Source organism: Ambystoma mexicanum, chromosome 11 (genome assembly GCF_040938575.1).
Source record: "Ambystoma mexicanum isolate Mex_15411 chromosome 11, UKY_AmexF1_1, whole genome shotgun sequence".
NCBI lineage: Eukaryota > Metazoa > Chordata > Amphibia > Caudata > Ambystomatidae > Ambystoma > Ambystoma mexicanum.
This window is the reverse complement of record NC_090934.1, coordinates 779114907-779141569: the sequence shown is the minus strand read 5'-3', so window position 1 is coordinate 779141569 and position 26663 is coordinate 779114907. Positions and strand designations below refer to the sequence as shown.

Below are 26663 nucleotides of genomic sequence, written 5' to 3'. Positions count from 1 at the left end.
TACAGCAGTGGAAGGGAGCGATTCACTACGCCTTTCCCCCGTTCGCAATGATAACGAGAGTTCTAGCGAAAGTGCGCAGAGAACGAGCCGAGTTAGTTTTGGTGGTTCCGATCTGGAAGTCGCAGCCGTGGTTTCCAGTAGTGATGGAACTTTCTATGGATTTCTCGAGAGTGATTACTCGCAGGATGGACATTCTTCGGGACCCGAACGGGCAATTCCATCCACTAATCATGGGGGGGGACACTTCGCCTGATGGCTTGCAGGGTTTTGGGCAGAGATGGCATCTGCCAGGAATTTCGCAACTCGATTCCGACTGTATCGGGGACTCATGGGCACCATCTACCATTAGGAGCTAGGTGCCGCGTGGAAGCGGTGGTCTGCTTTTTGCGAGGGTATTGGTATGGATCCCATTTCGGCCCCTATAGTTCAGATTCTTAATTTCCTGGCGCAGCGCTTTGCAGAAGGGGCAGCATATAGGACTATTGGGGTATATAGATCGGCCATCTCAGCAGGGCATGATAAAGTGGAGGGGGCACCAGTAGGTGAGCATCCAACGATTTTGCGTCTTCTAAAAGGTATCAAAATGCGCAAGCCCCCATGCCCCAAATACACAGTTCTCTGGGATGTTCAGAAGGTCTTTGAGTTGTTTATGGCGTGGCCACATAACGAACATCTCTCTCGGTCGCAGTTGTCAGGGAAACTGGCTATGCTTCTTTGTCTCATATCCTGCAGGCGGGTATCTGACGTTAAAGCCTTAGAGGTGGACAGGAAGGTATTCTACCCGGAAGGGGTGGCTTTTAACGTGGCAAATAGGACAAAGTCAGACTCATCGATTATAACATACCCGTATTTTCCAAATAACATTAAACTATGCGTAGCACAATGCATTAAGGATTACGAAGTAGCTACTGCGCAGTGTAGGCCCAGAGGGGTTACTCAGCTCTTGATTGCGCGTAGGAAACCTTTTCACGCTGTAGCGACAGCCACCATAGCGAGGTGGGTCAGGGAAGTCATGCACTGGGCAGACATTGACTTGGGGCAGATTGGGGCTCATTCCGTAAGAGGTGCAATGGCGTCCAGGGCATTTTCAGTGGGGGTACCGTTGCAAGACATTATGAAAGCTGCGGATTGGTCTAATGAATCTACATTCAACACCTTTTATTTTAAACCTATCTCCCAGATAGCGGATGCAGTAATTGACAGCTTTGAACAAGCATAATGCTCGCCTCCTGTCTCGCCATAGAATGAAGATTGCCCATGCTGAGAGCGCTGGACAGTCTTGATTCTATTAAAGACAAGGAGGCGAGCATTATATCCCACCCAGTTATGAGAGATATCAGTTACGTACAGTAAAGTTTGGGGATTGCAGTGTAACATAGATGACTTGAAGAAGTAGAACCCACCCTTATGATTGTTTCTTGGTTACAGGAGAAGATCAGAAACCGGCATGAGACAGCTGTATCTCCAATATCTGGCAGTTGAGTTTAATTCCGTTGGATGGTTAAAGTTCAGACAAAGGCTGCAGTCCAGTCAGTTGAAGTCAGCAGTTGCGGTTAAGTTGGTTAGACATTCACCACCAAAGAAAGAGGATCGTATCACGGAAGGGGAGCATATAGCAGAAGATGGAGCCTGATTGGACAAGGGGCTGTTTCAGGCTGAACTACAAGAAGGCAGGGGAACCTGGGAGTTTGTAGTTCAAAGACAGTTTTGTTTTTTTGTTTGGGTAAAAGGACAGAAACTATCACCCTTTTAGTTCAAAGAAGGGGACATGAACAAAATGTTAAGTTTAAAAAAAAAAGTGTTTAAATTTGAAAGTGCTGATTGGCAGTAATAAAGGAAGAAAGCATAATGCTCGCCTCCTCGTCTTTAATAGTGTCAAGACTGTCCAGTGCTCTCAGCATGGGCAATTTTCATTACTGTTTATAGGGCTTTCTCGCTCATTCGCCCTTCCCCCTTTATCTTCCCTTTTTTTTATAGTCTCTCCCTTCGACTCACCGGCTGTGATGAACCGCTTGGCTTTCTCAGTAACTGGATTCAAGGCTGGTACCACTGTAGCAGGAGTTTCCCTTGCTCCCGCTTATCAGCGTTGACAGTGTACAGTTGACTTCTGTTGCAGCACACTTGGACTATTGTCCTCATTCTTAAGATTCCCCGTGCGGAAGGTTTCGCCGGTCTGTCGGAAAGGGCAAGGTTGTGTCTCTCCTTGTCAGCCTCTCGATATTCGCCACCTTTCTCCTATTGAAATGTAGGAACTGGATAACTGTCGCGTTGTGCAGCCTGCCTTGCTCATACTGCGCTCTCTTGATCCACCATTTTATCCCTGTGGGGAAGGGAAAGGGCCGTCCGATGTGTGCAATTCTGATCAATTTCCTGACCCTTGTATTGGGACATGTCAGGTAAATGGCTCTGGTGGTTGTCCGTTCTCTAGTGTCGTGCAAAGGTGTTCATGTCAGAAAGGTGGCGGGGGGGGTGGTGGTTTTGAATGTCCTACATGATAGGATGGGGAAAAGGGGTTGAAATAAGGGGTATACCGCCTCTCACCCGTCGGTCTCCAACTCCCCAAGGACCCCCATCTAGGTGATCCTCCCTCACTGGTCCACCCCCAGGAACTGGATCCAATAGCGATGGCTGTGTCCTGGCCACCTGAATGAAGGATCCCCGGGGACTAGCTAGGGAAACACCTTCAGGTTTCTCACACCACTGAGGGAGCTAGGTAAACCAAGCAAACACGCACTGCCCCAGGCTTGCACTCCTATAGCATTATCCTTTACTGGGATAGAGGCCGACTGTGCCATAGCAAGAGCACAAGCCAGATGAATAGTCCCTAAGCAAATAATGAGGTGAAAGGTTGGGTTCCAATCGGGAGGTCAAATGTCTTTCCTGCCTTAAAAGGAAGAGCTGTACATTGGTTGAAAGTTCTATCCTAAGGATCTAGACTCCGTTTTTGTAAATTTTCAGAAATAAACATTGCCTTCTACGTTCAGAGCAGAGACTAGCTTTAATATTTAAACAAAACCAGGTCTTCAAACTGCTGGTCTAGTTAAGCTCATGTCTGATTCAAAGGGCAAGTATGGTCATAGTCTAAGGCTTAAATCAAAGTGTTTTAACACCCTGAGGCTTTTCTGATGTTTTGTACTGGAATTACTGGTGCCTCATTGACTATGGGAATTGTAGTTCAAAACCTTTCGAGAGCCAAACGAAGATCATTGCTCTATAATCTGCAGCACTATATAAGGTTCTAAACCTAAATGCTACAATGGCTTTGGCATAAATTGTAATCACACAAGCATATATAGAATCCTCATCCTAGGCTGTGGGTTTATTTAGCAGAAGTAAAAATAAATGTTCTAGTAGAAGAGACGTCGTCCAACAGGCAACCTCACAGTAAACCATTTGTGCAACATAGATTTCGAGGTTTGCATTTGATCTCTGAAGTCTGATAATTCTTTGTGCAAATACTACATTAATGGAAGATACCGGCTCGGCAGAAAATGTTTTGACTGAGAAATAGAATAGTGCTTAACATTCTGAAAAAAATACTTTTGATAATTTAACTGCAGCCCCCATTTGATTTTGTATGAGAGCTTTTGCTGCTTCAATATTGGTTCTCAGACTTTTAATGATGTTTTGATAAAAGGATTTCTCATTGAGGTGCCATTTTTGCTCACCTTTTCTTATTTTCCCTTTTCTGTCCCCTAAGTACCAAGGAAAATAAATGTTGCTGCATATGGGTTGTGATTTTTAAGGAAGGTGCATCCACAATCTGAACAGTGGTTTCATGAAATCAAATGGTTCACTCATTTGCCCACAACTTTGAATTAAAAGCGGGATCTAAAACAGTCCAGGAGTCCCACATATCACTAGTTATTTTCTTGAATGAATAAACTAAACCTTTTGGAAAAGAGGTTTTATTTCCAGGGAACACCTAGAAACCCGACCAACTGCTACAGGTTGATAGCCATTTGATAGCAAAAACTTGGCAATAATTTCATCCAGTATATTCTGTAAACATTCTGAGGGGAGCTAACCTATTTGAATCATTTCAAGGAAGCTGGATGACTTTAAGGTTTAGCTGCAATAGTATTAGTCCACAGATTCCGCTGGAGATGAAAATCCATACTCATTTTAGCATGCCACTTTAAAAAAGGTCTAGCCGAATTTTGGAATTAAGTAATCCATGTAATAAATCATTGGCCATGATTTCAGACCCACTCTCCTTGCAGTCTTGCGTTCCCAGTTTCAATTACATTTTAATCTTACTATGGTGAATCAAATCTCTTCATGGTGTGGAATCGAGAAAAGACTAATTATGCATTTTAGGAGTTTTGTGTAATTGACTGTATGGAAGTGATAGTTATTTTTCCATTTTATTCTGATTAATCTGTTTTAGCCATGCTTTATTTTATTGTGTTGTACATTTCGTTGGAAGTTTACCCAAAATAAACCAATGAAATTTAGTTTAGCTACTGACAGCTTTTCTGTCTCTATGACCTGGCCACTTGTGGCATTGGAAATAAGTTGAAGTGTGCTCTCTTGGGCATCGCATGAACACGCCTAAGCCTCAAAACCTGTGCCTAAGGTACCAGACTGCCTCAGCATGCAGGTCTTAGAAAGGACACCTGCCCTCCTGGAGTGTTGTCCTTAATGTGAATGTACACTTTGACCTAGTAAGCCTGCCATGCATTATTTTCAACTTTACCTTTAAATGTAATTCTCGTGTTGATGCACAAGGGTGACACACATTCTGTCTTCTCCAGCTGAGGCCAGTCTGGAATGGCTCTGGGCCATCCCAACGAAAACCTTAACTCGCCCTTCAATGTCAATTTCCCTTTGTGTTGAGTTAAGCCTGTATGTTATGGTCTCCCTGACTTTTCACACTCTCTCTGACCAAGAATTTGACTGCCGCCCTGGGCAAGGCCACAATATTACACTACAGAAACACCTATGAATGGGTTTGGGCTTGGAAGGGTGTCTCAGGAGTACAAATTTGTTCTTGGTGGGGATTAAGCCTTAAGTAGGCCCCTGCCATCCACGTTTGAATTGTTTCAACGCAGGAGCAAGCTGGTATAGCTGTTTTATCTGTGTACAGGCATATCGAAATGTTGAGGTCATCCACCAATGAGCCCAAGGGTTCCACTTAGATGTTAAAGATGAACAGAGATAGAATGGACCCCTGGGAGACTACACATGTGATGTGGTGGCAGTCGGACCTGCGGTAGCACATCTAGACAGCTTGTTTGCCAGATACATGTGTGACCCATTTCAGGACCCTGCCAGAGATGCCCATGCTGTGTCAAAGGAGGACGAGTAATGGTGCTTCATTTTGAACCTTACAAGGCCTGCCGGTTTTGTGGATTACTGCCAGTCTTACCCTTGTTTTCCCAAATCAGTCAACATGTGGATGCTGCAAACTTGCAGCGTCCTGATCTTCATGCTTCCTTTGTTCATGACACCTTGCGATGAGGATGCCTAGGGGAGATTGAGGTGGGCATTGTCAGGAGTGGATGGCGGGCAGAAAGAAGGTGGGAAGAACAGGATCACCTGCTGCTGGCTTACCTGGAATGCGGGAAGCAGGGGGTTCCAGCCCTTTTCAGTGCCTCACAGGACCAACCTGGAGTCTCCTTTGTGTGTCGTCTGCACTTGGCTTTGTAAGCCCAGGCGAGAGACGCCCTGTGATCTAAAAGTTAGGAAAAAAGGGGCAGGGCTAAGCGGGTGGGTGTAGCAGAGGTCACGTGAACGAGCCACTTGCACCATCTGAAGTGCAAAAGGTGAGAAGGCCGCTTTAGTAATAAAATAAATCTGTGGAGTTGAGAAAATGAGCACCACCAAAGAGGCACCAAAGATTGCTAGTGGTTAGCAGGCAAAGGTCATGTGACCTAGATCCACAAGCACCAGCTGACCAACTAATTGCGGGGCTCCCCCTCTGTGTGCTAGCAGGGAAAAGGCCCATGTTCTATATAAATGGGAGTCCCTCCAATCAGACCATTGCATAGGCTGCTTACCTATTTCCACTGTCATGTTTATGTATTCATATAGCACACTAAACCCATAGGCTTCTGGGCGCATCTTGGTTGCATTCAATTTCAGTACAAAGTGACATAGTGAGTACAAAACATTCTTATGTTTTTGTTAGTTACATATAAGGTTGGCATTGGTCATACAGTAGTGATTCGTACAAGACGTAGTGCAGTAGAGATTGACAGTGTAATTACAATTCGTAGCCCGGAACAGCAATGTATATTACTACACCTGAGCGAACAGCCAGGTTTTCAACTTTTTTTCTGAAAGTCCAGTAGGATGGTTCCTCTCTTAGGGTCAAGGGCAATGAATTCCAAAGTTTTGCCGCTTGTACTGGGAAACTACTACCTCCTGCTTTTGAATCTTGGTATGGTTAGGAGGTGAGCTTGTGAGGAGCGGATAGGTCTGTTGGTTTTTTGAGAATTTGTTAGGTATTTTGGGGCTGAACTCGAAAGACATTTTATGAGTGAGTGATAATGTTTTGAAAGTGATCCTATCTTGCACCAGGACCCAATGACCATTCTGTCTTGCAGCTGTTATATGGCTGGTTCTTGGAATATTGAGAGCTACTCTCAGGGCACTGTTTTGTAATACCTGAAGTTGTTTTAAGTTGCAACTGTTGGTGCCAGCATACAAGGCGTTACAATAGTCCAATCTGGACACTGAGGGCTCTGGCTCGGGTTATGCAGCTTTCTGGAGAGAGGAAGGGTCTAGCTGCATTGATACGTTTTGAGGTATAGGCCGCCGCCGAAGCAGTAGCATTCCTTGTACGTGTGAGGGCTGAGTCAAGGTAGATACCTAACGTTTTGAATTCTTTAGATAGGTTTATGGGGATATTGTCAATGTTAAGATTTAAATTGGGAGTCTAATTTGTAAAATCTATTCTGAGATCCGATGAGTAGCTCCGTTTTGTCATCATTGAGACATAGGCCATGGATAGGCATCCAAGCCTGGATAATTTGGCAGGTAGCATCAAGTAGTTTGGTATCAGTGTCATAGAAGCCGGAGATGGGAATGAGGATTTGGGTGACGTCTGCATAGTTAGTGTAGGTGACACCCAATTTGTCCAAATGGTCGAACAGGAGCTTGGTGAAAATGTTGTAAAGTGTCGGAGAAACACAGGACCCCTGTGGTAGTCCAAACAATACTGGGGCAGGTTCAGCCCTTGCAGGCGGGGCAAATACCCTCATTGTTCTGTTAGATAAGGATTGCATCCATAGAGTAGCTTTATCAGAGAATTGCCCTGCTAATGTCAGATGTTTACACAGGATTATATGGTCGACTAAGTCAAAGGCCGCGGATAAGTCCAGTAAAAGGAGGATAGCTAGGTTCCCTTAATCTTTAAGTTCATCCATTTGGATTTTTAAATCTGGAAGGGCTGACTCTGTGCCATTGCCTGGTCTGAATCCTGATTGTCGTAGGCCCAAAAGATTGTTGTCTTCGAGATGGTTTTGTATTTGCAGGTAGGCCGCCCTGTCCAAAATTAAGAAAGATACTGTGGTTATAGACGGTCCGTTTGTGGGGGTGTTGGTTTTTTTAATAGAGGAAGGACGCAGGTGTCTTTAAGATTTGTCGGGGACAGTATTTGTTTCGAAGGATGCATTTAATAGGGAGGTGATGAAGGGAGCAAGCTCTTCTACCGCTTCCTTGATAACTGTGGCTGGGCAAATGTCGCCTTGACATCTGGATGGTTGAAGACTGGAGATAATTTTTTTAACTTCAGTTACTAGGACAGTGGTGAACTCCAAAGAAGTGACCTGTTTCTTGGGGAGGCCTATTGGCTTAGATCCCTGTGAGTCCAGTGGCAGACTACGTTTTTTGTTTTTGATTTTCCGATTGCAGAAGTGTGATTTTTGTCTAGCAGAGCTTTTTGTTTATTAGTACACCAAGTTACATCTTTGGTGCACAATTCTTGTGGTGGTGCCGGAGATTCTAGTTCATGAAGGATGGCAAACAATTCCTTAGTCACGGCATTGGCATTCGCGATTCTTTCATTGTAAGTAGCACTTTTAGTCTGGATGATGGCCGTTTAATATTTGTTCGATGGGGTCGTGAAAATGTCTGTTCACTGCATTTGCTTTTTTTTCCAGTGGATTTCAGCTGCTCTTTTGGAATTACGCAATGTTTTCAAGTTCGTAGTGTACAAGGTGTTTAGGTGTGCAAACGGTTTAGCTTTGTGCAACTTTAAAGGGGAAACTTTGTCTACTGCTTGCATTAGTATGTGATTATAGAGCTCAACCATAGAAGTTGGGTCCATGTTGGCCTGACTAGAGTGATTGGTAATCGGGTGCAGCAAAGGCAGTAGTCTCTTTCTAGTAGCTGCTGGTGGAGCTTGGGTGGCACCTTTGTCGAGGAGTGGGGTATCCTAAATAGTGAAGGTGATGACGTGATGGTCAGACCAGGCCCAGGCGGTATTGGAAAGAATATTAGTCTCACAATTTAGGTCTGCTAGCCAGTCCAGTGTTCTACCTTTGTTATGCTTGGGGTTGGTAATACGGTGCGAGAAGCCCTGTTCCGAGATGGAGTTGGCTAGGGCTAAGGCGTTGTCGTCCTTGCCATCATAACTTAAGTTTAGGTCTCCCAACAGCAGAATTTGGGATCCTGGTTTTGTATTACAGGTGAGGAGTTGTATGACAACTTCCTCGAATGATATGGGGCAAGGGAGTCTGTAGATAAGGTAGTAGTTAGGATGCGGGAGGCAGTGAGAGGAAGTTTGATGGATAGGAGTTCCCCAGAGGCAAATGCTTGACTTTTGAATTTTCTTAGACCTAACAGATTTTTGGCAATGTAGGCTACTCCTCTCCCCCTCCCCCCACCCCCTTACTATTTCTCTATCCATTCTGAGAATAGTATAGTTATCCGGGGTAGCCAGTGAGCAGGTTGGGCCTGCCGCAGCATGCAGCCAGGTTTCCGTGATTGCTAGGAAGTCCAAATTGCTAGATAGGATAAGGTCTGCAATGTCTAGCGCATGCGCTAGGAGCGATCTAGCATTGATGGCACCCTTGATTATAGATGTGTTTGGGTTGGGTATGTTGGAAGTCCAGGGTAGATTGTGTAGAGGACTGACCCCTACAGTTGTAGGTAACCCAAGTCTTTTGGTTTAGAGTGAGCGACTTTAACACTGTTTTGCAGATTTTGACTACAAGGTTTGTCAGGGTTATGGTCGTCTGAGTTGGCTTTTATGTGCCCATTCTTGATATTGGAAGCATTTCTTGGTAGTAGACCTTTTTGCATGAGGATGCTTTACTAGCATCAATCCAGATCCCAGTATATTCCTGATATTTAATTAACACTGTTTGTTCGGAGTAGGTTGACGGGCATATTGCTGGATCCATTGGATTGGAGTAAGAGGGTAATTGGTGTCAGGTAAGGTCCCTTTGTTTATGTGGGCTGTATGGATGTTAGGTTGTAGTGTGGGCAAGAAACTCGTTGGAGGGTAGTGTGTGTTGGTGGAATTTGGATGGACAAGGGTTATCTTATGCTTATTGTAGGTGTAGGGGTTGTTTAGTGTTGGTTTTAGGCTTATGACCGTCTAGGTCCTGTTCCATAGACTTGACCATGGTAAGTGGTAGTACTAGCTAATCGGTGACTGGAGGTAAGAGGCACTGATGGGTGACCAATAGTTTAGCAGTGTTGCCCTGACACTTTTGGGAGCATGAAGTGTTTAACTAATAATGTCAATTAGGATAGGCTAGGCTAGCTGTCCAGCGGTATCTGTTAATATGAAAACATCACTATTCATAGTCACAATAACAAATTAATCAGTATTGAATCAGAAGCTCCATAAAGGTTGATTAAACATTTTAGGTAACTATAGGTGCAAAATGTGCATATAAGTGTGCCAACGCTTAAGCAGCTCAATCAACATTGTGAACATGATATGGAATACTGCATGAAGATAATTACGAAAGAGGGTGTGATGCTGGAAATGCATTGGAGGCACAGGGCCTTCCTGTCCTTGTCCTGTAGCCCTTTTTCATATGTGTTCTGTATTGTTTTTTGCCCAGGAGTCCATGTTGGACTCCTGGCAGTGCAGCTCTTCCTATTTCTGGTTTGGTGTACAGACCTTGGGATACCCTTATGGCACCCCTGGGTACCCTTGTGACTGTCTTTTTTTAATATAATGGTTTTGTAGCCCCTAGTGTATGTTTTTGGGCACCTGTGTGTGGCCCACAGCGCAGGGTATGGGCTGGTGGCCGCTCCATGCTAAATTTGACAGGTGCTCCGAGTATCCTGCATTTTGGGGATACCCAGGCCCTGCCATTGGAATCAGTTGATTCCTGATAGGAAACGAGATGGCGCTTGTGGCCTCTTGCTTTCTATTGCCTGTTTCTATTGCCGGTTAACTTCTTTCCCCAAAGTCATGGGAAGCCCTGCCTCTGTCCCTTCCCCCTGAGTGGTGTTGGGTGGAAGTTCCTTATATGGTATTGTGGGGAAGTCCAGGCCAGTCTGGCTGGAGCCTTCCCAGTCACTGTATGTGGTGGGTACACCCTGTGGGTGGGACCTGTGTGAATGGAGTGGATGACCAATATGCACTTCTTGTTATGGGTGTCTAGTTTCTGGTATGTGACGCAAAGACTTGAGACCGCACTGCCCGAAACTGGTATGAATGCAGTGTGTAGTGCTGAATGGCTGGGTACTTGTCCCAATACACATTCCTTGTTGCGAGTGTCAGAGACGGAGGAATGGCCTGAATTCCCTGTGAGCCTGATTGGCGGCCTGACTGCTGAATGCCCTTCTGAGTGATTGGTTGCCTGAGTGTGACCCGGCAGAATAAATGAGAAAGAACAGTATATCTGGGGGGCCTCTCCCTGCTAGAAAATCGTTCAGAAGCTGAAGTCGAAACTGATGCTTGATCTCGACCGACGTGCCTGAAGAAGGTTGACCGCTGTTACCCTCACCGCAATCTGAAAGCCGCGTTGACGTCGAGACTGATCCGAGAGAGAACCTGGCTAGGAGACCTCTTCCCGAGCTACGAGGGACCATCGTGCACCGCTAACCTTCGCCGAAGCGCCCTGGAAGTCAGACCCTCGACAGGCTGCCGACCGGAGACTGGGACCGCCGAGGAGAACGAAGAGAAGCACCGAACATTCCATCCACTGTCGTCGACCAGGGTTCGCAAGGTTTGCTGTAACCGCTGGAGGCCCGTCGCAGCTGTGTTGCCCAGAAGCAGGGACCGCTTGATACCGAGCCGCCGACGACTGGAGCCACAACACTCCATTGATTAAGACATTTGAATCCAAGGACACCCTCGCCGCACCGCCGAGCGCTTTGTCCTGCCAGAGAGAGACTGGGCCGCCAACGAGTATCCGCTGGTGGGTTTCCCGCCACCCGAATACCACAGACGCCGGACGACTCGACGCCCTTGCTCGGCCAAAGTCCTTCATAGACTCTTTGCGGTAACGAACTATCGTCATCGAGGTGCCCCGCACGCCTCATCTTTGCAGGACATCCCCCTCCCTCCAGTCTTTACAAGGGGTTCATACAGTTTATGCGACACTGCCATTCTGAAGCGAATTGTTCTTTATAAGTTAATCGCCAGTCATACGGGTATATGCAATATGGTTAACTGTGGCTATGCATTATACGACAGTAAAATGATATAACTTATTTCAGTTGTTACAAGAATACCAAAGCAGGAGGCAGTAGCTTCCGATATTTAGCCCCTAAACATTGGAACTCCCTCCCCAACATCAAAGAAGAAGGCTCCTTCACTGGATTAAAAAAAATCTCTCAAAACGTGGCTTTTCAAATAGTAGAAAGGACACAGTCTTTAGTGGGCCTAAATATGCTGCAAGAAACCCGCATCATACAATTGTTTGTGTAACTAAATGTAATCTTGTCCTGGAAAAACTGCATTGTGTAATATGTGAATTTTCGCTGTAACATGCTAACTTTGCGCTGCAACCTCGCCGTGATATCTATGGGTCTGGGCGTGTAACAAATGTAATAAATAAATAAAAGTTGTAGTCGAGTGTTTGAAGACTCACTTGGTTTTCAAGTCGCTGGGTCGTTCCTGTCCCTTACAAACGTTCGGCCTCCAGGAGGGAGAGTTCTGTGGCACTCCCGCACAGAGGCCCTCTAACCAGGGCCTTGCAACTGGGGCCGGCTTCCGACCTACCGGCGGATGCAGATGGGCTCGAATTGAGCTTGTAAATCAGTTGCCTAGCAACTGATGTAAACAAGGAAGCTGTAGTTGCCGGGATGCCGATGTGCCGGCCATTTTGTAATATTCAAATTGTATGGATTTTTTGCGGGTTGAATCTCTGGACCTCGATCACTGCTCCTCGTGGTTTCTCTTGGAGGGAGAGGTGCATTTGCAGGGGTTCCTAGCTGTATTCCTTGCTGGGTCGATGTATCCAGCAATGTATTGTCGGTTGAGTCCCCATTAATCTTCTCATCCTGTAGCTTTTATCTCCAATCTGTAGGATTCATAGCAGGGGTAAAGTTAACACTTCATACTTTTTTAACTCTCCAAGGACCCTCGTGTGCCGGGCTGTTACTGGGTAACATCTATCCATTATGAGCTGAAAATCGGGAAGCCCAATGGAACGCAAACGGCAAGAATAGTCTGCACTTAAGAGACCCTCATTGCTGTATCCAAACATACTGTAAGCTAGTTGTACACCACATTAGTAACTCCCAAGGGAGGAGGGAGTTACATATTCACACTCGACCCCTAATGTTCTTCAGAATTTAGTGGTATTCCTACCATGCAGAATTTAGAATTGGGTGAAGGATCTGGCCATGAACATTATTTTTTCTTTTTTTGCACTAAATTTCCATTGTTAGCTAGTGGTGCATGCGCCTCCTGAAACATCTTTTTTGCAGATGTGTAGGCCCATGTAAACGGTTTTTGGAGAAAGCAACCAAACTGAAATCAAAGGTTGCAGCACCAGATGTATTTATTTTATTGTGCAGTATAGTCCAATGACACTTTTATACATACAACATTAAAGTCTGACGTCATTATAATTTGCATTATAAATTATTCAAAGAATGCTTCAGGTATATAAAATATGTACATATCTGCTAGTTTAATCATACAAATATAAGAGGGAACAAGATATACAGTGAATTAAAGTGCCAGGTTCAAGTGATGAGCATAATAGTAATTGATAAAGAATTATGCTTAGATCTTATAGGTGGTTGTAACTAAGCTAATATAATGGCTCAGCTTGCTAACAACCTTTCTTTAATAACTAGCCAAAGTTTAGTAAAGGTGCATTAGCCTCCATCAACCTTTGCCATAGCTGTTCTTGACACATTGCGGATACATTTTGCTACGCATTTGCTTGTCAGTTCTTTGCACGGGGCCAGGACGTTGCATGTACTAATCAAATGCTTACATGTTTCTAGTTGAGGTAAGCCACAAAGTCTACATCTTCATAATTCCTTATTCATTCCAGCTCTAGTCCCCATAACTTCTTTGCGACTCTGCAATATTACATTTACATGTATTTATTCTCTTCTCAGAGTACAATTAGGGAAGGCTTTTAAATAGTTATCAAATAGCAAGCTGGAATGTAGGGGGATGTAGTCTCTGCTATGGGAAATCGTGACTAGATCAACAATCTTTTGTTTCCAGTCTATATTCTTCACTGTGCGTTTGACTGTGGATTTCAATATAGGTAGGGCTATGTCACTAGGCATTACATTATTATCCTCACATCATGTGTGTCCCTCTTGTATTAGTATGCCATGATTGTGTGTGCTGGTGTAACAACCTAGTGTTTCATGGTCTCTAATTCAGAATCGAATACATTATTGGATTTTATATTTAATCCTCTTCCAATACAATTCAGTTTTTTTTTATTTGTGCCTAATTCTTTTCGTAGATAGCTGCTAAGCATTTAGGCATGTCAGTAATGGCTCTTGGGCAGTCGTTTTCAAGTTTCATCAGTTGCTTGATACAGCTTCTGCTCCATATACCATCATTAGACTAATTTTGACTTCCAAGTGTGATGTCCATTGTAGTTTACTGTCCAAGAATATACCCAAATACTTGTATATCTTTGTCCATACACTCTAACAGAGTGTCATTGATCTCCTGCTTCACCTATTTTTGCTCTTATACGGGAAGCACATAATCTTGGTTTTGTTAATGTTAATTACTAAGTCACTCTCTAAAGAGTATTTACCCAGGAGAGCATGCTGTTTTTGGAGACCACAGGGAGTGGTCCATGAGGACCAAGTCATCTGCATAACCGATCAATTGCAGGTGCTTAGTGCCTAGTATTGGTGGATAAGCATTGTCGCAGGTCAATGCCGCCCATCATTCTGCTAAGTACACACTAAATAACGTTGGGGCGAGGATACAACCTTGTTTGAGCCCTTTAAGTAGGAATAGATTTAGTAAGTTCACCATATTTGATTCTGACCTTAACAGACGTCTGGGAATGTAGTGCAATAATCTGACTCGGGAGACCATTTCTCAGTTAATTAGCTTCTGCTACAGGTGTCATCGATTGATCGTATCAAACGCAGAGCTGAAGTCAATGAAACTAACATACAAAGTTTGATCACATCTAGTCCAAGCTCTCTATTGTGTTGGTTAAGTTTAATATATTGGTCATGGTGGTATGCCCTTTTTTGAATCCGGTTTGATTGAGTGGTAGTATATTTTTAGCATTCATCCACTAATTTCAGCTAACATTCTTGCTAATGTCTTAGCTGGGGCATCGAGCATGGCAATCGTTTTTAGGCTTTTTCTTAGCGCCACACTTATTTATATGTATGATGATGCACTCAGACCAACTAGAACTACTTGGCAGAATGTTATTACTAATATTTCTAATTCTAGGGTATGGAGCAGTTAGCCCCACTTTATAATGGCAACAATATCTTCAGGGATATCCATTTATGGGTCAAAATGGACTCCTAGCCATTATTAGACATAATCCTGCCTATCAAATTAGAAATATGATTTTCCCATTGTTTTGGACGTGCCCATTCTGGTATTATAATGGCCCTTTTCACCCTTCACCAGTTTCCAGAATAGTCTTGTATCATTGCATGTACTAAGTTCAACAAGTTGTTGCCATCGTTCCTTTTTCTTTTTGTAATGTAGCCCAGGCCATTTCTGATAGTTTTCTCTTTCTACAGGTATCATTGTAGATCTGAGAGCTTGTCAACGATTGTTTATTGATGTACTGGAGTTTTTTCCCTTAGAGTACCTTGAGCAGCAGCAATCTCGGGATCATAGGCAGCCGAGTGGTCTTTAAATCGGTTATGGTTAATCACGTTTCCTATACCTTTTTTCTTTTTTTCTGTTTGGAGATATAACACTCACCACTTTGTTAATCATGTCGTTGTATATCTCCAAATAGTTGGGGTACCCAAACGAATTCTATGTGTACATTCTAAGCATTCACATTCAAGTGGTCCATCTCAGTTATAGTTTGTTGATTGTGTGTATTGATCAGTATGCAAATGGTTTAATCAAATCCCCTATCTGTCCTATTCAGTTTCCAGCTTGTCTAAAGTGCCATTGGTGTCGAAGCTTGAGGGTGGATTCTCAAAGGAAAACCTGATTAGCAAAGGGTAATGATTACTCTCTTCTCTGTACTGAATTTTATAAAGTAATGCAAAAGAAATGGATGCGTAAGTCTTACAACTAGTCCATAGTAGTAGCCGAACAGTCCAATATTCTAGTAAACTGACCTGGGATACCTCCAATAGTTCGACCGTTCAACATATTTAAATCCTGTCAAGTTGATGTTTTATACCATCACAACACTTCTGCATTAAAGTAGCTGCCTTGATATCATGACCATTTATCTGCTCTATATCCTCCACCAAGGAATCTGCTGTGGGAATCTTGGAATTAAAATCTCCAAGTATCACTACATGGATATTATATTGGAGCTGATATCCATCAATCTGTTCCGATACAATAATGTTAATCTCTTCATGCTCAGAGAGCCTTGGGGGATCATAAATGTTAATGCACAGAAAGCTTGTAAAGGGGCAAACCATTGTCTCTTAACAAAGCCAGCTATTAAGTGGTCAGAGCAGCAAAGGATCTCCACTTGACAGTTTACATTAAGCATGAGCACACCCTCCCCCACCCCCTCATCTCCCTTTACAAGCCATCTTTTGGATAGTGTTATGACCGTCAAATGTTGTATCCCGGGCCCAAGTTTCTTGTAATACGATTGGGTATAATTCCATGATCTCATGCAACCCTTTTTCCTGGAATTGGTGGGCATTTCCTCTTGTGTTCCATGATACAATGTGGCATTATAAGCCCCCATTCCAAGGGCGGAAACGGGGGTCGGGGGGCCTGTAACGGCCAGGCAGCCCAAGTTAACGGCCCGAGCTAAGCACTTGGAACCCCTCTTCACTTTCCATGGCAGGCTGTGGAAGGAAAGGAGCGGATGCAGCAGTGGCATCAGCCGAAATTAGGGGATGGAGGGGGGGGCAGATGGCGGACTGGGGAGCCAGCTGTCAGGCGGCATGGAACGCGGGCTTGCACCGGCAGTTCAAGCCTGCATTCCTAGCCATCTGATTGGCTGCCCCCCCCCGCCAGGGTGCTAATAGAGAATTATTCATTAGGGCCTTATTAGTGAATTAGGTTGTAATGCAGCTGGTAGACCATTCCATTCACTTTGTTTCAGGTTCTCTTATGATTTATACCACGCACTGCTGCCATTTGCATGGTCTCCAGGCAGATGTATACAATTTTGGCCGTGGCACAATTGTTCGTGGCAGATTTGACCATGGTCAATTCGGCCGCGAGGGCAATTGTGCCGCGGCCAAATCGGGCCAAATGTAAACCCCCCCCCCACAGATTTACCATACGATCGATTGTAAACAATCAATTTGAGTACTACCTACCAGGTGCTCCCGTGGCTCTAAAAGTGAGTGGGGTTGGTTAGTGGAGGAAGAGGGATAGAATGTAGGTTGTGCAGAACCAGGAGAAACTGGCATCTTTGCATGTGAGCTTTGTGTGTTTTGTGTGCAGTGGGTTTGTCTGGAGCGGTAGCGTCCAGTGTCTGGGTGGTTTGCAAATATTTGGTTTTGTTTAGCGTGGGTGTGGTTTGCAGGTTTTTTGTGGTGTAGTTTTGCTGGCCCTTTTTTGGTTGTGTAGTACGTGAGCGGTATGTGAGTGTGGAAAAGAGGAGGGGGATGGGTTGTGTGGTCATTTTATTGTTGGTTTTTTAATTCGTATTGTCTCATTTTTGCTCTGGTCCCACAGTATGATTTGTGGAGTGCATTTTTTTATGTTTGTCTCAGTGAGTTGAGTAGCCAGTTTTTCCGCGTTTTTCTGAAAGTTAGGTGATCTTTCGTCATTCTGATTTCATTTGGTACTGAGTTCCATAGTTTGGCTATCAAATGGGAGGATGCCGTTCCTCAGAATTTCCTTCTGTTGTTGGGTTTCGTTTCTATTTGAATGTCAATACTGGATCTTGGGTTTCTTCCTGGTTGGTAACTGTTGATTTTAGCTTGGAGAAATTCGGCTCCTTGTCAGTGTAGTGATCTAGGAGCGATGCAGAGGGCTTTTTTTACTGGTAGCCAGTACAGACTTCTTGGGGCTGGTGTGATGTGGTCTCTTCTATTTAGTCTCAGGAGTAGTCTTGCTGCTGTATTTTGGATGCATTGTCTTTTTTTTGTGAGGCATTCTGGCATTCCAAGGTAAAGGCTGTTTGTGTCGTTTAGTCTTGATAGTACCAAGGAGATGATTGTGAGGGTTCTGTGTGAAAGATTGAGGTAGGGGAGCATCCATCTTATTAGTTGCAGGAGGTAGAAGCATTTTTTTTGCTATTGCCTTGACTTGTGGTTCTAGGGAAAGTCTGTTGTCCATGAGGATTTCCATATTTATCATTGTCGATGCCTCCGGTTGGGTTCCCATGCATGGTGGCCAGCTCAGGTAGGTTTGTGTTGCATTGTTTTCGGGTGGGGAGATAATTATTTCTGTTTTGGTCGTGTTTTGTGTGAGATTGTTTGTCAACCAAGTGTATGTCGGCGAAGCATTTGAGGGTGCTGTTTGGGTCTTGGAAGGAGGTTATCATGAAGATGAGTTGGGTGTCTGTGTAGTTGTAGGCTGTCAGTCCATGGGTTTGAATGAGTCATTAGAGGGGACATGTAGATGTTGAAGTGGAGCGGGAGAGGCTTGATCCTTGTGGTACGCCACTGGTGATGTTTTTAGTGTTGGATATGAATGGCATTTGGTGTTCTTTCTTTCTGTTCGGTAAGTAAGGATTTTATCATGTCTCATTCCTAGACCATGGTACTCCCTTAATTTTCCTAACATAATTTGTCCAGGTACTCATCAATTGAGTACAGTACTATTACGCTGAATAATAAAACATAATATTGAAGTGGATGGACGTCTGCATAAAGGAATATATCATGCTCCATCTGCCAGTTATTGCCATTGGGTACTTCACCATTTGCCAGAAATTGCCACCATGAACCCAAACACTAATTTGCCAGATGTTTATCAATGCCAATATGCACAACCCATTGGCAATGATGGTCATCAAAAGCCCAGCTATGTGCTTACATTCTTTTGTTGTTGTCCTAGCACCCTTTATCACCACCCTGATTAACTCCTCGTTCAAGAATTCTGCAGTAACAAATAACCTCAAAGAACCATGGGTCCTATCTCTTCTCAAAAAACCTAACCTAGACCCTAACACACCAACAAACTATAGGCCCATCACAACCATCCCTTTTCTTTTAAAAATACATTTGGAAGACCACCTTCTTGGCCTGCGACAATCTGGCTTTAGACCCAGGCATGGGACTGAAACGGCCACCCTGGACCTAAAAATACAAATGGATGAAGCCAAAGACGAGGGCAATCTGGCCATCCTGCTCTTGTTGGATCTGTCTGCAACCTTCGATCTAGTCGACCACCAAACACCTTCGGCTGTTGCATTCTCCCAGAATGCCACCAATTGGATTTGGTCCTTCCTATCGGACAGAACAACCAGGGTCTTCGCCCCCTCAGGCGGCGCTGCGGCTGGCCCGGTCCCAATCCAATGTGGAGTCCCCCAAGGATCTTGTATCTCCCCTACGCTTTACAACATCTTCACGAAGCTCCTCTTCGACCGCCTTGATGACCTGGGTGTCGCATATACTAACTACGCTGACGACGCCCAGGTCCTCATAGCACTCACTGGGAGCTATGAGGACGATGTTGCAAAGCTAAACGAGATTTACCTTGAAATTCAAGCATGTATGGCCACCCACAGCCTCTGCTTAAACGATGACAAGACGGAACTACTTCTCGTCGGTTCCCAGGCTTGTCTTAAACTTGACACTAGATACCAATCCTTCACCATTGATGGCAATATCATAAAAGTGTCAAAAGAAGTCAAAACACTGGGTGTCTATCTCGACGCCACACTCTCACTTAAACAAATCAACGCTGCCATCTCTTCCATGGCCTATACCAATAAACTTATAAATGCATGTAACCCATTCTTATCCACGTTGTCTCACATTGGCTAGGGCCCTCATATTGTCCAAATTGGACTATTGCAACACTCTTCCTCTGCACCACCAACCACAACCTGAACAGACTTCAGATACTCCAAAACAACACCCTCAGATGTGCCCTCAATCTCCCCCACAAGGCCCACATTTCTACCTTCAGAAAGGAGTCCCTGGCTCCCTATCCGCGAGAGACTCAAACTACGAGCACTGGTCATCACACACAAATGTTTCTGGCAGCCCCACGCCACTTATCAGACAAATTCACTAGACAAAACTCTACCAGACCAACCAGATCCCCATAACTACACCAACTTAACATTCCGAAGTTCAATCTGAAAATGGCGGGGGGAGCAAGCCTCCCTGTGTTAGCAGCAAAATGCTGGAATGCGTTACCAATGATAATCAGAGCTGACACTTCATTCTGGTCTTTCAGAGACAAGGTGAAGGAACTGCTCATAACTCAGCAATAGACTGTTAACCTGCACTTAGCTAAATCTTGCTTCCTAGTATTTTTGCATCAAATGTGTGTTGCCACTGTGACAGACCTAACCATTAACCTGTTCCCTTTACACTTTCACTATGCCCTTTTATCACGGACCATTCTGTAACCTGGTCCTTCATGCTATTTATTGTACTGTATCATCCTCTCCTGTTGCCTGTATGTGCAACTGTCTGTAACCCATGTTGTTCCTTAACGATAAAGCGCCCAGTTACCCTAGGGTTTGGCTGCGCTATACAAATAAGCAAACTAGAAGTGCTTCATTTTATTGAGAGTACAGGAGAGAGACCAGAATCTCTGTTGTTCCCTCTCACATGCAGCACTAGATCTTGCTAGGAATCCCGGGCTTCTGGGGCCACCGATCAGGGAGCAGAGATGATGCAAGTCTCCTGTGAGCCCTAACCATCAATGAGCTGGCAGTGGGTGAAGAGGGCAACATTCCTTCATTTCCGCTAACCGCGCAACCTGGCCTCCGGCAGCAGAGGCTGACTGTAGATAGAAGGAAGTCAGTCGTGCTAGAGCATTACTCCAATCCAGCGGCCAGAAGAGTGGCTGGCAGGAGAAGTATGGCTGTAGTAGCAGCAGCACAGGTAGTCGCACAGCATCCCTGCTCTCCTTCTGATACTATGTATGTTGGCGGACTCAACTTCCTGCAGGTTTTTCTTAAAGCACTATATTTTTGTTAGGTTTTTTTGATTACTGCGCCAGCTCACTGGTGCAGTAGTCTCAAATGCTTCTGAAGAGCAGGTGAGTCAACATGCAGCATTATGTTGCCTCTTTGCCACCAATAAGGAAAAGCTAAGTTATGTAAAGGTTTCCTATGTATACTTTTTTAAAACTGTGGTGGGTTTAATACAAACATGTAAAATTATTTTTTAAAACGTAAGTCTGCAAGAGAAAGCCTTGGAACTTGGGTTAATTAAATAACTTTGATATTTAAACATGGTAGCTTTTTTGGGGCGAATGTAACTTAAATACTTGTTTGACAGTGAAACTATGCATCAATCATACTAATTCATTTGCATTTATTCTATGACAGGAGCCATTTCCCAGCTTTACGGTCAGTCCAGCACAGGGCAGCAAGAGCTCCAAAGATCTCCACATTGAAGTTTCCCCGGGTACCTACAGCATCTCTACGCACTCGCACGGCTCGGAGCAGGCAGCGCTGATGGTGAACATCTCTCCAGGGCAAAGTGTGGATGTAGTGTTCATTCACTGACTTCTTTTATTTGAATAAAATGGACGACCGGCTCTGGGCAAATAATCAAGGCACTTTAAGTTTCAGACCAAGGGAGGATGACCTACTTTATTTGCACTGTCACGCTTTTAGCTTTTGCACTTTATGCAGTTTTTTCCTTGCATGTATACCTCTGGATTTACCGCTTTCATCGTGTACTTTTAAATTATTTACTCTATTATATTTCCCCCAGCAGGAAAGATGTTTTAGGAAAACTGCCTTTTACAATACCTCAAAATTCTTTAGGAGAACGCGACTTTTCCATCACAGTGCACGTATGCATGTGGAAATCTGCTTTTATTTTTTTACACTGGCCTTGTAATGTAAATGTTATTTGAAAAACCGATTATGATGCTATGCAAATATTTGTGAGGACATCTCATTTTGCTTAGCCATGTACATTGTTCTCATGTCCTCGAAATGGAAATGCTCTTGGACAAAAACTGCCTTTAGCTCAGACTGCCGACAATATTTGGCAAATTGTCGCATTTACACTGCAATGCAAACGCTGATAAATTATTCCTTTCTCATATTAGCGGAGCTGCGGGTGGAGAAACCTGTCTTTTACTTTGCATGTTAAATTGAACAAAATCAAATAAAGTATTTTTTAAATAACTTTTCAATTAAGTCTGTTTTTGTATTTTATTTGTTTTAAAAGGTGTAATCCATATTAAAGCCAGTGGTGGTTCTGTTCGTTTACTTTTATTAGGAGCTTCTTTCTGCATGGAAACCTCTTCATTGTAAGGAGTAATGTAATAGGCAGAAAGGCAGCCTTGTGGTGGCCATCTCCCCCTCACTGGCAATAATTTAAGTAATACACACAGAATAACTGGAGACATAATATAGTTTGCCTGTGACGGTAATGGATTGGGGTGCAATAAGGCTGCAACCTTATTTACGGTCTTGGGATCCGTGTTCCTGTGTGCTGCGTGATCCTTCTTGCAGCATATAAAACTTTCCTGATGCCTCTACCCTGTTTCAGCATCTAACACGTGTATGCAGCGTGTATGCAGTACGTGTGACCCACGGGTGACCTGAACTGGAAGAAAAATCACCAGGCTGAGACTATATGACTGCTCGAGCGGATAGCATGCCAAGCACCACCACCATGTAGCTGGATGCAAAATCCATCCACACTGACCTTCACATATAATGGCAGTTTACCACCAGACGGCAAAGCAGTACACCACATCCAGTATGGCATAGTCCGCTAAAGTCAACACATTATATATAGATCGCCACAGACTTGATGGAAAGGTGCAAACACCAACAATGTTAAAAGTTCGATTCAAGCCGTCATTGCATATGACAGTAGTCCTCATTAGCCCACACGCTCTGCACTGGCGAGCTGCCATGATGGCAACAGAACACGTGACTGCCGAGAGGCCAGAGGCTAATGGTGTACCTAGGTGCACCCAATGTCTGCGATTAGAATGAAGCTGGGAAAGCCTCTGTTGGCAATATTGGCTGTGGCAGCACCACTTACTGGATTTCCAAATGCAATTATTGATTTAAGTAAAGGTGATGCAGACTGCCAATCATCCTGGTGGCGCCATGTTGCATTGTATGAAAACGTAACCTTAGCTCCTGTTAACTGATCAATATCCGGAGGATGGACAGAGGAAAATCGAGATGACCGCTGAGGCGGACTTGCGAGCGGGTAATCGGCATCAGCAAATCATTTAAGCTCCTTAATGTGGGTGGCGATAAAATGTAGTTTGGTAGCACAAAGCGATCTAAATATGTGCTCGCAAGTCTGAGGGGCTAAATAACTTGAATGCGTTTGGATGCTCTCGAAACTCGTGACAATTGGGGCAGACTACACCTGTGGGCAAACTTGATGGTTGTGAAATTGGTGGGGCTGATTAACTTTGCTTTATGCTGTCCTGCTAAACACGCAAGTTTAAGGAAGAGGTGCGTTTCACCACCCTTACTCAAATTGGGAGGCAGGAAGGGACTAGAAGCTTTAAACGTGTTTTGATTGCTAAACGATGATGCTGCCTGCTTTGTGTGAGGCAATGTTAATGCGAGTATGTCAGTAATATTCGTGTGTTTTTTATGGGGTTATTTGGTCTTTTAAGCTAATATATATTTCATGTCTGCAATCTTGTTGCCAAATATTTTGTAATATATTCTAATGTTTTTATGGCAGACGCCAAATAAATAAAATGTGGTTCACCAGAATGCATCTGGCCCAAAGACTGTGTTCACTTCAGCAACATCCAGGAAATAACTTCGCATACACGTTTCTCTGCCTGGATATGGTTGTTCAGCTTAAATACTACCAGCTCCCTGACAATTCCTGCCAGACCCGGAAGCAAGCTTCACACTGGAGCTATAAAAGTGACTATAACTTGGGGCTCACTTGATGCCATCATACCAATCTTCAAAGGACATTTTCCCCACTGCTACATCCCCACCAACAGATAAACCCACCTCTAAGCCAAACACTTTATTCCTTGGCATTTATTACATTTGTGAAGCGCCCAAGACCCGGAGGTATCACAGCACTAGTACCAACATAGATTAAGAAAGTGAGGTCACATTAAACTAGACAGGCAAACATATATAATTAAGCTGTTCGTCATGAATAGGGTATCGCTCACACTTGTCAGACACATTTTTAGGCGGTTTCGGAAGATCAGATAAGATGGTTCGTCGCTGGAACTGGATCCACCAGCTCATTTTGTTGAACATAGACATGAGTAGAGAGTCAGGAAGATGAGCGTACAGTGCGTTTGTTGGCCTTTCTGTGAAGGTGGCTGCTGAGTAGGCAGGGGCGACATTATGAATACAGCGGTGGGCGATCGTTAGGATTTTGAATTCAATCCGAGCTTTGATTGCGAGCCAGTGGGCTTCTCTTCTGGCTTGCGAGATGTGGTCAGTGCGTTTTAGGCCGTTGTTTTGAAGCAATTGAAGTTTTGTAAATTCTTGACTGAGGTGCCTGTATGAAAGTGTGTTGGAATAGTGCAGTTTACTTCCTATGATTGCTCTAGCAGGCGTTAGGCAGTTGTCTGGTGACAAGAATGTTCTGCTGAGGTTAATAGGTTTGGTAGTGTAGGCAGTAGAGGAGGCAAGGGCATTGATATGTTTGTGCATGTTAAGTTCAGCGTCCAGGTACACTCCCATGGTTGGGGTTGCCATTGATGGTGAGGGAGAAAATCCGAGGATGAGTATCTAGTTTGTCATGGTTGAAGCAGAGGTGGTGATTTGCCATCCATTTCCAAATGATGCAGCTGCCTTGATTATCATGGCGGAGTCTTGGGAATAGTTGCCTGATGTTTAGGAGAATCTGGGTGTCATCAGCAATGTTGGTGTACGGGATGCCGAGATCAAACGAGGGTTTAGTGTAAATGTTAGATGGTGGGGAGATGCATGAACCCTGAGGAACGATAAGGGGACCGGGATGGGATCGGCGGCCTCATTGCCAATGAAGACTCTAGATGAGCGATCGCTCAAGAAGGATTTTATCCACATGGGTGCGTCTGGAGTGAAGTGGAATTTTGTCTTGAGATTCTCACATAGGATGTCCTGGTCAACAAGATCGAATGCGGGCGAGAGGTTGAGGAGGAGCAGAAGGGCTGAGTTACCTGAGTCGCTGATGTTATCAAGTTGAATTTTGAGGATGAGGGTTTTTTCTGTACTGTGATTGGGTCTGAAGCTGTATTGGTGAGCACCGAGCTTGTGGTGCTCGAGGTAGGATTGGATTGGAGTGTAGGCTGTGCAATCCAATATTTTGAGGAGGACGGGGACTATTGTGATGGGGCAGCAATTGGTCAGGAGGGTAGGGTTGAGTGATGATTTTGTGTGAAGTAGGGTAACCCAAGCTTCTTTGATATTTGTAGGGACGACACCTGAGACATACTAGGAGTTTATTAAATTGACAACGATGGGAGCAAGTTTTTCTGTGCAGAGTTTGATGTGCGCTGGGCATATATCCTCTTTACAGTTGGAGGGGTTGATAGTTTTGAGGACATCAACAGCAGTGACTGGAAAAATGGAAGGGGGCCGTGGGCAGGAGGGGGGTGGTGGGGCATAGGGAGGTGCTGAATGGGGGCGAGTTTGGTGATGAGTGAGGCTTTTTTGGCAATGATTTTTTCCTCTGAGCTTGTGAATTTTTTATCAGAGTGCTGAATGGATAGTCATGCGTGCACCAGGCCTTATTTTTTTGGGAAGTGGGAGATGGGGGCGAGCAGGGGTTTCGTGTTTATTGAGGATTTTGAAGAGCTCTCTCGCATTGGAGCTCTCTTCGCTGATCCTAGTGTTGGAGTTAGATTTGGTGGAGATGAGAGCGACTTTGTTAGTTTTCCCAGAGGAGGTGAAGGCATCTTTGGCTGCAGAGGGGTGCTTTCTCCAGAGGTGTTAGAGAGCACGTTTGTGTCTGCAGAGGGAATGAAGTTGCTTGGAAAACCAGTTATTGTGACCGTTGTGACTTTTTAGGGATTGTGGTTTTGTATGGGGCATGCAAGTCTAGTGCTTTCAGTAGGGTAGAGTTGTAGACTTCAACGTGGGTCTACAGGTCACCAAGGATAACTTGTGTTGTGAGCCAACTTGAGTTAGTGGGGGCTAGTACTGTATTAGTGAGTTTACAGGTGTTACTGGCTATCATGTGCAGCGTGGAGGTCTGGATGGAGGGCACCTGGTCATCCTCCAGGATGCTTTATTCAATCAATGAGTGAACAAACTAGGGGATGAGGTTGATAGCGGTGATAGAAAGATTTGTGTTGAGGTTGATGATCCAGTCGAGGATGCAGCCATTGGCAGGAGTGGGAGAGGTTACCATTTTCCAAAGATTCATTTCGGTAAAGGTGATGGCGAGGGCAGTAGATCAATTGTCAACAGGGGCGTTGAATCTGAGGTTGAAGTCTCCTTGGAGGATGTTTGGTTGTGGGTTTGATAATGGGGGGTAAGTAAGGGAGGTAGATCGGATTCAGGATGAACTCCTATTGGGTTGTCAGTAAAATAGAATGACGTTGCGAGTGGTTTGGGGATAAAGTGACAGTTTGTTAATAAGGAGTTGATATCCTTGCAGCACAGGTATCAGGGAGCTCTCTGATGGACAAGCTTGATTTGAAGAGGAGAGCTACTCCGCCACCTGGTTTGGCAAGGTGGGCTGACTAAGGATATAATATTTGCTGGGGATGGCTAAGAAGAAGGCTGGCCCAGCTGCGTTGTGTAACCAGGTTTCTGTGGCGGGTTTGGATTTCCAGGTGTTTGCATTCTATGAGGTTGATAATTTCAATTGCATGTGCGCATAGTGAACACTCAGAGGTACTCTTCCTTTCCTCACTTTCCCCCAGAAGCTCGTGGTCTCCAGAGCCATGGTTCTCTCTAGGCTGGATTACTCCAACAGCCTCTTTCTCCATCTGCCTTACTCTACTCTCCACCTTCTGCAACTAATCCAGTACAGGACTGCAAGACTTGTCCTTGGCCTCAAGCCCAGGGACTGTTATTTCTCCAGCC

At 44.5% G+C, this 26663-nt stretch overlaps 1 protein-coding gene across 6 annotated transcripts in view; it reads left to right on the top strand.

Moving 5' to 3' along the window:
* AKIP1 (A-kinase interacting protein 1) overlaps nt 1-21823 on the top strand; it is a 275624-nt gene extending 253801 nt beyond the window's left edge. For 4 of the 6 annotated variants that reach the window (XM_069623698.1, XM_069623700.1, XM_069623697.1 and 1 more), the window contains one exon: nt 21003-21823. In XM_069623698.1, the coding sequence (XP_069479799.1) occupies nt 21003-21182 (180 nt within the window). In that variant the 3' untranslated portion in view covers nt 21183-21823. Of the gene's footprint in view, nt 1-1428; nt 1787-15485; nt 15562-21002 lie in introns of those variants that run through there. The other 2 variants (XM_069623701.1, XM_069623702.1) reach the window with 2 other exon arrangements.
* The last annotated feature ends 4840 nt before the right edge of the window (nt 21824-26663 follow it).